General features: G+C 37.1%; 1 protein-coding gene across 1 annotated transcript in view; it reads right to left on the reverse strand.

Annotated features, from left to right (window-relative positions):
* The window catches only part of HELB (DNA helicase B), a gene marked incomplete at both ends in the record, with an annotated part of 30076 nt that overhangs the window by 14514 nt on the left and 1383 nt on the right, over positions 1-14179 (reverse strand). The window contains 6 exons of the mRNA XM_084255898.1: positions 2234-2391; positions 4496-4637; positions 5683-5860; positions 7611-8489; positions 11574-11743; positions 12556-12966. Of these exons, the coding sequence (XP_084112024.1) occupies positions 2234-2391; positions 4496-4637; positions 5683-5860; positions 7611-8489; positions 11574-11743; positions 12556-12966 (1938 nt within the window). The remainder of the gene's footprint in view (positions 1-2233; positions 2392-4495; positions 4638-5682; positions 5861-7610; positions 8490-11573; positions 11744-12555; positions 12967-14179) is intronic.

The raw sequence follows: 14179 nt of genomic DNA on the forward strand, positions 1-14179 counted from the left end.
AGACCTCTCCTGCCGCCCGCTGCTCCCCTCAGCAGTGTACTTCGGTCCTTCTGCCTGCTCTGCTCCCCACTCTGGCTCTGGTGAATTCTCTCACCCTCCCGCGCTTCTGACTGTACCCAGTGCATGTGTAGACAAAACAAACAAATAAATAAATAAAACATGCCTCTATTAAAATAAATAAATAAATAAAAAGTGGTTGAGACTCAGCTCTCTCCCAGCCACCCCATGGCCTGCCAGTGCAGGAAACTGCAAAAAGTGTCACAGAATACTGTTTTCTTTTAAAGGCACAGGATCGTGCTAGTCTGTAACTTACTTTTTTCACTCTTTACAACTCACCAATCAATATGTTCACTGCTATTTGCTGATTCTAAGACAGGCATTTTTCTTACATTTCAATACCTCTGAAATTCTAATCCAGCTATGAAACCTGTCTTTGGTCTTCATACTTTGCAATTACAGGTATAACTTACTCAGTATTTAATGAAAAAGTATTATATGCCTCTCTAAGGACTATATATTCAATTCTCTTAAAGAGACTCATTTTCCAGTAGAAGTTTTTAACTAAGGTAGTAAAACAACAGCTCTGGCCCAGCTCTGCTGCGATCCTGAAACAGAAAACTTTTAAAGTTAGGTCGAAGTGGATGACAAAGAGGACACATTATTTCAAGTATCCAGAGTGCCAATGTCTTCATCTATATACTACATTCTTATAAGCAGCCATGACAATAATACTAGCTATTAATTATTCATAATGTACTTAACAAAAAAAAGTCAAAAAACAGTAAGAATCTTATAAACCAATTTATGTAAAACTAAAATAAATAAATAATATATGTTTGAAATAAATAATATATGTGATATAATAAGCTTTAGAAGGATAAACCACTAGGTCTTACTATGTATATGATCTCTATGGGCTTTGTCTTAGGGGAAGAAAGAGGAAGATTACAGGAAAATATTAATTTTTACTTGAAACGCTGCTGCATCATTTGACTTTTTTAAGGAATGTGAATTATTTCTATAACCCAAAAACCCCCAAAAAGCATGGAAGCGAATACTTTATGTTACGTGATTCCATTTAAAAAGAAGAAAGAATATTATAAAATGTAAATGATCAGTAACCCCAGAGAACTGAGACTGGTCACACACAGAGGAGAAATATTTACAGGTAAAGTTGTACTTTACTCTATTTAAATAAATTCATTTGCAATAGATAATTGAACGATAGCTACTATTCGCAAAAAGTTGACATTTCTGGATTGCTAACAGATGGATGCCCTCAGGCCTCACAGCAGCGCCGCAGGTATGATCATTATGATTCCCAGTCTGCAGATGGTTAAGAGACCTGACAATGGTCATGAACAAAAGGGAAAAGAATCTAATACCCTGTTCTTTCTCATCATGTCATATGATCCTCCTAACACCGTGATTACAAGTGATGCTTGTCCATTTTATAAAAGAGAACTATTAGGAACTCAATTTGGCAATGCTTTGACAGAGATTCCTTTTTTTCACAAATGCACTCAGGGTAACAAATGTATTTCTTTGCAAATTGCCATAAAAGAAAAACTTCATTCATTAAGACATGGTTTCTCTTAATGTGCTTGGATTACTGGGGCTATGCTTTATGCTTTATTTTAAACTAATCATCTGTGTCCACTTAATGTGTTCACTCAATATATATTTACTATGTGTGTGCCCAGAGCTTACCTCTTCATAAATTTCTAGGGTAATCTGCTTTTGATGATTAATAAACTAGTTATTTTCAGTGTCTCATTTTTTAGAAGCAATACTCATCTTTACCAAGAAATAAAACTATAACTAGTCATTTAAAAACTGTATTACAGGGGCCTCCCCGGTGACGCAGCGGTTGAGCGCTGGATTGCGAAGCTGCCCACAGCCTCTGCGGCACCGGTTTGATCCCCGGCTGCTCCCCGGCCACCGGAGGAGGGTCCCACATGGCGCGCAGACCTCTCCTGCCGCCCGCTGCTCCCCTCAGCAGTGTACTTCGGTCCTTCTGCCTGCTCTGCTCCCCGCTCTGGCTCTGGTGAATTCTCTTACCCTCCCACACTTCTGACTGTACCCAGTGCATGTACAAACAAACAAACAAATAAATAATAAAAACATGCCTCTATAAAAATAAATAAATTAATTAATTAAAAAATAAAAAATAAAATAAAAACTGTATTACATAATTGAAATTTAACCCTGTATCATAGCAGTTTATACTTACAATGTGACTCAAGATCATTATTTGATAACTGAGAACCATCACACTTTTCTGGAAGTCTGACAAAAATAAATGTTTTATCTTGAATTGAGACAGGGACTGTTGGATTATCAAAGATATTCAGCTCTGCATCAAATGTTGGAAATTGGCGTTTTGAGATTCTTAAAGATAAAGTAATACACAAAGAACATTAGTATCCAAAATTATGTCTTCATATAAGATCACAGTTAATGCCAGTACAATAATTACTATCTATTAAAAGGTAATAAATGGGCAAAAGTGCCACCCATAGAAGCACTGTAAATAGGAAGTGAGCTTTATTTATTTGTTTTTTGTTTGTTTGTTTATTCTTTTTTGGAGGGGAGGGTGGAAATGAGTTCTAAAATAGAACTAACAAGCCCATAATGTTATCAATCATTAGTCCCCCACACTATTAATTAAAAGGGTTAGAAAAACTAAAAGCAAAGAAGGTGGGTATTGTTCTCATTTCACAGGTAAACAACATGAGGTTTAGTTGACTGTAGTAGGTTGCAGATACAGAAAACAGGGTGGCTAGCAGGCAAATCTGGGTCCATTTGACTCCATATTCCTTTCTGTTTAAAACAATTTGGACTCTTTGGGGCCTTTTCTACATGTTTACCCTATACTTCTGTTGTCCTGTTTTCTGTGTATAACACATATATGGCCTCATTTTCCCAACTGAACCAACTATTGACATTTTCTCTTTGTTTCTATTCTCTCCTCATCCTTTTCATCTTGTATTTCCCAGACAAGCAGGTCATATCAGAAAACAGAAAGGGGCAGGTGCCTTGTCATATCAGTCTCTCCTGAGTTACTGGCAAGAGGTCTGACTCCCAGAGCAGACCTACCAGCAACTCTTCCCAACAAAGGTTGAAAGGGAGGAAATGAGAGAGAAGGTTGCCAGTGCTAGGAATGTCCCAGATTTATGTTTTTCCATCCTGAGAATCAATATGGACTTCCTGTTTTGCTTCTGACTCAAGACATTAGGTACATTTCTATCTCTGGGAGCTTTTTCCTTGATATCCACTGAGATCTTTTTCTCAGTGAATAAATATTTGATGATGATGATTAAGAAGAAATAATGAAAGGCAGACAGCCTTTCAAGGGTTACTAAAAGGAATTCTCAAGTTTCAGATAAAGCTGGGCTCTAAGAAATCTAGTGTGTTTTAGATTCTTACAAGTTTTCAAATGACCAGTTAGTTATCTACCAACATTTCAAAATTGTGGATGCCTTTAGATAGGAGCAGGAGGGCCTCCCCGGTGGCACAGCGGTTGAGCGCTAGGCTGCAGCACTGGTTTGTTCCCCGGCCGCCGGCGAGGGTCCCACAAAAAAAAAAAAAAAAAAAAAAGATAGGAGCAGAAGGAGTATAGGAAAAAAATATTACACATCCAACTGCATTACTTTCCTTGGTGCTTAAGATGAAACTATATCATCTACCCTGTTCCTGTCAATTCTTCTTCTCCCCTCACCATCCTATCCAAGGTAGACCAGGACTATAATAAGGATAGCAGGTCTTGAATGTGTTAGTTCCTGCTGACACCCAAACAAGGAAATGTTCAAAGCAACAGAAACAACATCTTGTAAAAGAGAATCCAAAACAAAGATAAAATGTAGGCCCAAAGAATAAAAGTCTCCTGGTATTCTAGGACCCCTTACAGCTAAAGATTTATATAAAACAAATGCCAAGGAATATACAAATGTTGATGCTGTGATACATGGGATATGGAGAAACAAAATGCCTAAACCTGGGGATCACGCTAAGGACCCATGCAAAGATGAAGGGAAGAGAAGGATTCTTTTCTACCTTGAGGAGAGTAATGTGGCATGGGTGCCAGGATTCACCAAGGAGTGAAACACAATACAATTTTTTATTTGGCTTTGGACTCCATTACAAAACTAGGGGAAATTTCTTCTCCAATTCTCCCTTGAAGTCTAATGAACTTAATTTCAAGTTGCTACTCCCCTTCAGCTTATTTGAATCTTTAAGTTTAAGGCAACTTTAATTTGCATATGTATTTTTTTTAATCATAAAGAAAAACACATAGATTCTTAAATTTCAATAATAATTTATGCTGGACCAGTAATGAAAAATATTAACTTTTTTTTTCTAAGTGTAAGAAAAAAGTTCTATTTACCCAAAGGATAGAACTGTATCATCCTAATTCAAAAGCATATATATATGTTTATATTTATGGGGTTTTTTAATCTTTTGTTTCTAATGAAACAGAAAAAAATGCAAATACCTTGTAGCATTACCAACAATTAGCTCAGATTCCGCTCTATGGTTTTTCCTTAATTCAACAGCACAATTTTTTGACTTAAGGGTATCAAAAAGATCTTTCAGCAAGTTACCAGGTTCAATGCTGGGTAACTGCCTAATATCACCTAAAAGGGAAAAAATATAGTAGGGTTTAGGTCACTGGGTCCTGAAATTTAGAAAATCTTTTTTATGCTTTCCCTACTGATATATGACATAATTTTGAAGATTTACTCTGACGGGGAAAAAAAAAAATTTATCGTCAAAAATATTTCTTTGAAATTTCATAAGAACATTAAGCCCTTATAAATACCTAATAAAACATCTTGAAATTAAACAATGTAGGAGAGAAAAAAAATACGACAACATAGTAGGTAAAATCTGAAATGAACTGCCTTCATACCCATAACCACAGGCAACCTGAATAGAGGCATACTTTTTTAGCCAACATGTAAAAAAGAAAACAAGCCCTTACATATGGAGTATTTAATCACTGAATCTTGCTCAATATGTTACTGAACATGGAAGAATGGGAGAAACTATGACATCAAATCAACAAAATAAACACATAAAATATAAAATAAAACCAATGCATTTCATAGCAGACAAATTCCAGAAATGTTGTAAATCCTCAAAGATAAGAAAAATATTTACTGGGGAAAAATGCTTTAGCCATTAACAGAACCAACTATTTATAAAAATCCTCAAATACCTACCAAAAATCACTTACAATTTGATTCTCACGTTACAATTCTAGTTTCTCTCTAGTAAAGCATTAGTCACTGAATCTCATCAGAATTTGAAAGGAGGTAAGAGAATAGTTATTAGCTTAAAAATCATAATATTACTTTTAAGTGGTCCATAATTTAGGCTTCGGACCATTCTGAATGACATACATCCTGATTTACATTGAGATTGTTACATTTTTACTAATAGTCATCACTTAGGTGATTAGCAGAAACCCCTCACAACTCTATTTCATTCACATCCAGACTTAAACAAAACTCGAGCCATGCTGATAATCAGTAGTCACATGGAGTTCAGTGGAGCTGTAGTATGGGCTCTGAGATATGAGGCCCACCTTTGGCAAATGGAAAACAGCCAAGTGGTATAAACCTACTAACCATAATCCTTTGAACTAAACATTAAAATTCCAATAACATTTTAACTTACCAAGGATAATAAGCTTAGAAAGTTTGGCATGCTCACACAATAAATCTAAAACGGATTTGAAGACCTGCACAGATACCAAACTCCCTTCATCCACAACCAGAACTCTAACAGAAGAAAATTTCCATTGCCGGTCCTTGGTGTTCATATTTTTCTTCCACAGATAGAAGCTATAATTGACCTACAAGCAAAGTATGGCATGTCTTAATTCACGTTATAAAATATATCCCCAAAATTTAAGAGCATGATATTTTTAAACGAAACTATTAAATGGAGGAGGGTGGAAAATGTAGATAAATATAGGAAAAATGGTAAAGAAATAGAAAACACAATCGTTAAAAGATGAATATACAGAAAAGACAGGTCAAATAAACTGAAAAACAAAAGAAGGATCAAATCATTCCAGAAAGTCCTTCCTAATGAGTGGTATATGGTACAATGATTCTATGTAATCTCCTTAAAACAGCTTTTTTCATTTCATATCTTGCTTGGGAACCTAAATGGCTCCCTGGTAAATCAAGTCCAAGCTTCTTTGTTAGGGTCACAAGATGTATAATAAATGAGGAAATTATGAATCCATGAAAAGAGCAGTAAACTGGGAGGTCAGAAACATGAATTCAGAAAAAGATGTATAATTCAAGTTCTAGTTCTATACCTAAGTAAGATCTTGGGCAAGTCATTGAATACCTCAAAATTTTAGTGGTTCATTCGTTAAAACCTACCTATTTCACTGGTTTATTAAGGATTTAATGAGGCACAACAGACCTCTCCTGGCTCGCCGGCTGCTCAACTCAGCAGTGTATTTCGGTCAGTCTGCCTGTTCTGTTCTGCCGTCCTCTCACCCCCCACGCCTGTACCCTATTTCTTGTATGCGTGAATAAATCTTTATTTAAAAAAAGGATTTAATGAAATAATGTTGAAACACATTATAAGCTCTAAAGCTCAAATCCTCAGTTATCTCAAACAATACATGCACACTATGGTCACTTCTCTCAATATGTTTAGAAAGGTCTTTTCCCTAAATGAAATTACCTTCTCCCCACCTGAGCCTATCCTTTAGATCCAATTTAATTACTATTTCTTTCAGAAACATTCCCACACAGGGGCCTCCCTGATGGACTAGGGGTTAAGTCTCAGTGCTACAATCTGAGTTCAATCCCCCGCCAGGAAGCTAACTCATACATGGAGGCACAGCAGACCTCTCCTGTCTCACCCACTGCTCTCCTTAGCAGTGGATATCAGTTAATCTGCCTGTTCTGCACACCACTGCGTCTCCTCTGTCTGGTGAATCCTCTCACCACCCCATGGTCCCAGCACCTCTGGCCTACACCCCAGTTCTTCTACACAAAAACTATCTTTCAAGTATCCATTTGACACTTTAAACATGTAACATTTTTCAGGAATTGGTGTAGGCAAAGGAGATAAAGAACTAAACCAGGGCCTCCTTGGTGGCACAAGGGGTTAAGACACAGCCTATGAAGCTGTCTGCAGCCACTGCAACACAAGTTCAATCCCCGGCTAGGGAGCTACCCACATGGCGCAGCAGACCTCTTCTGTCTCGCCCACTGCTCCCTTCAGCAGTGTATTTCAGTAGATCTGCCTGTTCTGTTCCCCACTGTCTCTGGTGAATCCTCTCACCCTCCCACACCTCTGGCCTGTACCCAGTTCTTGTGTGCATAAATAAATAAATTTTTTTTAAAAAAGGGTTCAATTATAATGGTGATGGATGGGAACTAGTCTTTTGGTGGTGAGCATAACACAGCATATATAGATATTGATATATGTCTGTACATATGCAACCTATATATTACTATAAACCACTATTACTTTAATTTTTAAGAAAAAAGTAAAAGAAAAAACAAAAAACTCTAAATAAAGTTTGCCTTTAATGTAAATGTTTTATGTGCAGAAAAAAAGATGAATAATTTTACCTGGCATAGTGTATAGGCGTTGAAACCAGTTCTCTCTCTTAGTAGGGCAGATGCTTTCCCTGTAGGTGCTGTAAGTAAAACTTCTATAGCCTTGTCGGCTTTCTGCAGATTTTCCTCAGTAAAGGTAAACCATTCTTCTGGTACATCCTGGTCTTGTTCAAAATCTTCACAAGCTTTTTCAATTTCCCTTTCTTCCAACTGTTCTACGTGCTTAAAAAGATGGCTAACAATTGTGGTCTTCCCACACCCACCTTTGCCACTTATGACGGTCACAGCATTGGAGCAAATCATTTCCAAAGCAGTTACCTGATCCTGGTCCAGTTGAGCTTCACTTATTTCTGCATTAATTTCACTTTCAGCATTATTACAAATATGGTCACAGCTGTCCTGTGTTTCCAGAACATCCACAGAATTTTCTAATTTTGTTTCCTCAGCTTTACTTTCATTTAATGTGTTATCACTGCTTGTATCCACGGGTTTTGTGGTGGGAATAGAAGCAAGCACCTTTTTGACATCCACGTTCAAATGCCATGGAGGTTTTGTCATCAAGTCGCTTATTGAAGAGGCAATGCCTTTTTCAGCCTGGTAAAGATCGTAAAGAAAGACACAGGCCTTCTCACATACGACCACACCAATATCCTTCAAAAATGTCAGAGACTGACAAGCATCTTGAAAAGACATGTGTTCTGACAACTGAGATATTAAGTCATTTCCTTCAACACATGTATGCCCGTATTCGCGACATAGCTCCTTCAGTCTGGAATACATTATTAATGCATTCTTCTCCAAATCCATCATCAGCTGAAGAAGGGACTCACACTGACAAAATGCCATCCAACTTGCCTCACATCTCAGAAGTTTCAATTCTCTGTAGGTTATCTTTAAGAAAATAAAGTTCAAGTTGTTTTATAAAAATTGTAATTGTTGGGGCCTCCCTAGTGGCGAAGAGGTTAAGTCTCAGCACTATCCCCACTATGGCCTGAGTTTGATCCCCAGCCAGGGAGCTGACCCACATGGCGTAGCAGACCTCTCCTGTCTCACCCACTGCTCCTCTCAGCAGTAGATTTCAGTAGATCTGCCTGTTCTGCAACCTGCTCTGTCTCTGGTGAATCCTCTCATCCCCACATCTCTGGCCTACATCCCAGCATTTCTATACACACACAAAAAAATTGCAATTATTGATAAATATTATTAAAATTAGAGTAAAATGATGTTATTTGTTAATATTTTTCAATCTCAGAAGACTTTTCAACTAAACTTATAGATAAAACTATGTACCCAAAACATCACTAATTTTCTTAAACTCCAAAGCTTTGTCATTGAAAATGTTTTTTCTCAAAGCAATACACACAGTTTTAAGTCACATAACATTGTTTCATTACAAAAAAAAAACCCCAGAAATTCACTGCCTTACCCTTTTATGTTTCTCAAGCAACATATTCAACACTTTTAGTTATTTCTTTCAGAATTTATTATCTCCACATTAATAAGTACAAGTTATAATATTACTTCACTTTGTAAAAATTTTACCTTATTTAGAATTAACTCCTTACTGTGGCAAATTTTCCCTGGGGGAGAGTTCTGTCTTTTACACTACCACCTCTAAACATGTTTCTCTTCCTTCCATCTTTTTTTTTAAAAGATCTATTTATTTTATACAAGAACCAGGGAATAGGCCCGAGGCACAGGAGGGTGAGACGATTCACCAGAGACAGAGCAGAGAACAGAACAAGCAGACAGATGAAATACACTGCTGAGGGAAGCAGCGGGTGAGACAGGAGAGGTCTGCCGCACCATGTGGGACCCTCACCAGCCGGCCGGGATAGAACCAGCACTGCAGAGGCTGCGGACAGCTTCACAGCACTGCGCTCAACAGCCTGCACCACCAGGGGAGGCCCTCTTCCTTCCATCCTTTAATAAAGTTATAGTACACATTATTTATAACGTTTGGTTAAATCAGTGTAAAAAGGATTCACAATTAATTGAATGACATGAGATACTGTTAACTTTCACGTTGAAATCTATGTTTATCTAATAAGCCAACGACTGCCTCATTTTCTTAGCTTATTTGTTTTCTCTGTGCCTATGAACAATTCTGTCTATACTCTTCAGAAAGGTACAGAACTTCCTTCACCATGATCCACTTAGTAAGTTATCCAGCTCCATTTTTTTTTTCATGGTAATATCCCTCCTGAGACTTTCCATCTATTTTATGGGCTGAATCGTGTCCCCCTCAAAATTCAGATGCTGATGTCCTAACCTCCAGTACCCCAGAATGTGACCCTATTTGGAGAAAAGGTCTTTGAATAGGTAATTTAGTTAAAATAAGATCATTGCGGGAGGAGGGAATTGTATGGTGAATACAACCAAGATGAAAATGCATACACTGTGCAAAAATGAAAAATGATGTAAAAAAATATATAAAATAAAATAAATTTTTAAAAATTAAATTAAAAAAACTAATTCCAAGGGGGAAAATATATATATATATATAAACAAAATTAAAAATGAAACAATAAATTTGAAAAATATTTGCAATAAAAAAAAAATCATTGGGGTGGACCCTGATCCAATATGACTGGTGCCCTTATAAGACGCGATTAGGATACAGATGGGCACAGAAGGATGACCTTCAGAGGACACCAGGAGACCAGGAGGAGATGAACATTTACAAGCTTAAGGGAGAATACACAGAAGAAACCAACTCTGCCAACACCATGATTTTGGACTTGAAGACTCCTGAACTGAAAATAAATTTGCTTCAGCCATCTAGTCTATGGTATATAGCACAGAAGCACAGGGTTAGCAGGCCTAGTAAACTAATAGCTCAGAAGGAGTCTATTCTGGATGGTGGCGACATGGTTAATAGGAGGGTTTCAAGTCCCCTTTTCTCACTTGAGTCTCAGAACACTCAGGGATCTATTTTTCTTCTCTACTAAATAAGTGTATACATAATTATCAAATGTTCTTATTTTTTGAAGCATACTGAAATCATCTTTATTTTATGTGAGAAAAAACACATGAATTCAGTATTTCTCAAATGATGAGCATCTAAAAACATTCTTTGGGTCACAAGAATTAGCTCAGAATCTTTAAGTTGTATTTTCCTTTGCAAAATCAACTATAATCAAGTATTGCCAAGATTTAAGTGCCACATTTGTTTTCCAGAGCTACTTTTCTACTCTTGGTCTCTAAGAATAAGAACAGAAGTGGATTTGTTTACACGGGATAGTTCTGTGCCAATAAAAGTATCAAATGATATCATGATATACCATGTGAATAAAGAAAATTTTCAGAATTTTCAAATAGGAATGTGGGGGTTGAATTACACAGCAGAATAGACTTGGCAAACATCTGTACACATGCGATTTTTTAACTCAAGTTGCTAAGGAAAATTTAGTTACCAAAAAGAGTGTCCTTTTAAATTATACAATTAGGTTATTATATAAATACAAATAGACATAACGTGAATGTCATCAATTTTGTTATTTTGTTTTATCTTTATAAGCATACTGTATAAGTCTATATTTAGATGTAACACTCAAAAAAAATAAATCAGGGCCTCCCTGGTGGCGCAAGGGGTAAGACGCAAACTATGAAGCTGTCCACAGCCTCTCCAGCACGAGTTCGATCCCTAGCCAGCCAGGGAGCAACCCACATGACGCACAGACCTCTCCTGTCTCGCCTGCTGCTCCCCTCAGCAGTGTATTTCAGTCGGTCTGTCTGTTCTGTTCCCCACTCTGTCTCTAGTGAATACTCTAACCCCTCCCTCCACACACACACACCCCTCTGGTCTGTGCCCCAGCTCTTGTATGCATAAATAAATTAATCTTTTTTTAAAAAAAATAAGAAAAAAGAAAAATTAATACACAAATTGTTGCCTTTGAAAGAGATGCAAAATCTGTCAAGTTTAGAAAACTTGCTTTATATAAGATTATTAAATGTTGAACAAGTCTTACTTACTTTACTAAATCCAAGTTTCCATGGTTGTGTAATTAAAATTTCTTCTATCGCTTCCAACACCTCTTTTGAACTTGAACTTATGATCTGTTTAAAGTGTCGAGGCAGAAGAACTGGCAGAAATTCCATTATTTTGGGAAACTGCAAAGCTGTCATTGCACTTATAAATGGGACTATAAGATATCAGAAAGTACAAATTAAAACATACAAATGAACTCACACAACAATTGATTTGATGGACTTTCTCATGCAGCACAAATAATTCAAGAAATCCAAATCAAAAAGGAATTAAAAAAATTTACTTTAACTATCAAGAACATTGTTCATATTATAATTGTTTTTATACTGAGATGATTTTCACTGTGTTTGAAACCAAAATTTACAGTTATTATAGCTTGGATAATGACTTCTTAACCATTTGTTTCCTTTTGCTTGTAATATAGTCAGAATAAAATTTTTGACTCAGTGATATAAAGATAAATTTACAGCTAAGCACAAAAAATAAATCATTCACAAATTCAGCTTTATAATAATTTTCTGGCTGTAATCACAAGTCTTTTGTCATTAAATATATTCAATGACATACTACCAACTGTGGAAAACCAAATAACAAACCATACTCAAAAGATATTTTAAACAATTTTAGACCACAATCTTTCCAAAATCCATTATATATATATCCTTGCCTTTCTCCTATGCCTGCTTGAACAGAATTGACAACTGAACTTTTTAATTACTCAAGGTAATTCTCCTAAGGGCACAAAAGATAGAGAAAAAGATACAATCTCAGATTTGAGCAGCAAAGGAAATAAAGGAGCTTAAAGAACATCTCATCCAATTTCTTCACTATAGAATATAAACACCTTTCATCAAACTGATTCTACCGAAGAAAACTCTACCAAGACACTATAGTGGTAATATTTTAATCACATTGACATTTAAGTATCTCATTTATACTAAGACTCAACGGCCAAATCATACTTACTTGTGCTTTCCAGAGGAAGGATCCTTACATAATCTGGTAGTGAGTCTTCCTGTTCACTCTGGATAGATTGTTTTTGATCATTCTTTTCAATTTCCTTTTGGAAAGTTCTTAATGTTTCCCTAATATTTCCAAAGTTGAGGTTTTCATAGCTTGATACAGCATTTACCCATGCTAAAAATTTAGTTATGTTTTCTGAGGGAAAGTCACAATCTTTAAGAAAGAGGGAACAGATATGCTTTTGATTTGGAGGTGACATATCAGATTGTAAAAAGTAAGATGGAAATCCTTGAGCTTGATAGCAGTTCGATCCTGCAGGCTTTACTCGCACTTTCACTCGCCACCAAGGCCCAGTTATTGGAAAACGTCCCAACACATCGAATGTTTTTTTAGTGCTGTCATCAAATATTACAGCTTGAAAAAAAAATAATTTAGGACATTTTAAAACCTCTTTCGCAATGTTATACTAAACACACCACACTCTATCTCCCTACAGCACTCTGTGCAGATGTCTACTAAGGTATCTATATCGCACTAACATAGTTATCTGTATCCCACTACTAAACTGCAAGGTCTCTAAATAGGCCAATGTATCATTCAATCTTTGTATTCCAAAAGGTAGACACAGAACATAGCAAAAGTCTGCTATCCCTCCTCTACAAGAAGTCTTCTCTCTGCTACTCATTCCACAGCCAAAAATAATCTTTCTGCAGTTTCTTGAAAAAGCCATGTCCGGGGCCTCCCCTGGTGGTGCAGCGGTTGAGCGCTGGGCTACGAAGCTGCCCGCAGCCTCTGCTGCGCCAGTTCCATCCCTGGCCACCAGCGGGGGTCCCACTTGGTGCACAGACCTCTCCTGCTGCACCCGCTGCTCCCCTCAGCAGTGTATTTTGTCGGTCTGCCTGTTCTGTTCCCCACTCTGGCTCTGGTGAATTCTCTCACTCTCCTGTGCGTCTGACTGTACCCAGTGCTTGTATAGATAAATAAATAAATCTTTTAAAAATAAAAATAAAAAGCCATGTCCCTCTCACCACAGGGTCTCTGCATCAACTATTTTATCTACCTCCAATATTCTCTTCAGGTTTTCCCTACTTGCTACATACTTGTCACTTCTTCCAGAAAGCCTTCCCTGAATCTCATGAATATGCCTTTTCATAACGCCATTTACTTTTCCTTCTATGCACTAAATAGCACTACCTTATGTCTGTGATTATTTAGAAAATGTCTTCTTATCACTAGAGGATGAGCTCCATTAAGACAGTAACCTCTTGGCCTTCCTGGTGGCGCAAGGGGTTAAGCATCGCACTATGAAGGAATCCACAGCCTCTGCAGCACGAGTTCGATCCCCGCTGGCCAGGGAGCAACCCACATAGCGAACAGACCTCTCCTGTCTCGCCCACTGCTCCACTCAGCAGTGTACTTCAGTCCTTCTGCCTATTCTGCTCCCCACTCTGTCTCTGGTGAATCCTCTCACACTCTGCATCTCTAGCCTGTACCCCAACTCTTGTATGCATAAATAAATAAATCTTAAAAAAAAAAAAGACAGTAACCTCTTAATTTGATCTCTCCAGGGTATTCTAGGGACAAAAATTTACTTGGAACATAGTAGCCCCTCAATACTTTTAGAATA

The sequence above is a fragment of the Talpa europaea genome (genome assembly GCF_964194135.1).
Source record: "Talpa europaea genome assembly, chromosome: 15".
Taxonomy (NCBI): domain Eukaryota; kingdom Metazoa; phylum Chordata; class Mammalia; order Eulipotyphla; family Talpidae; genus Talpa; species Talpa europaea.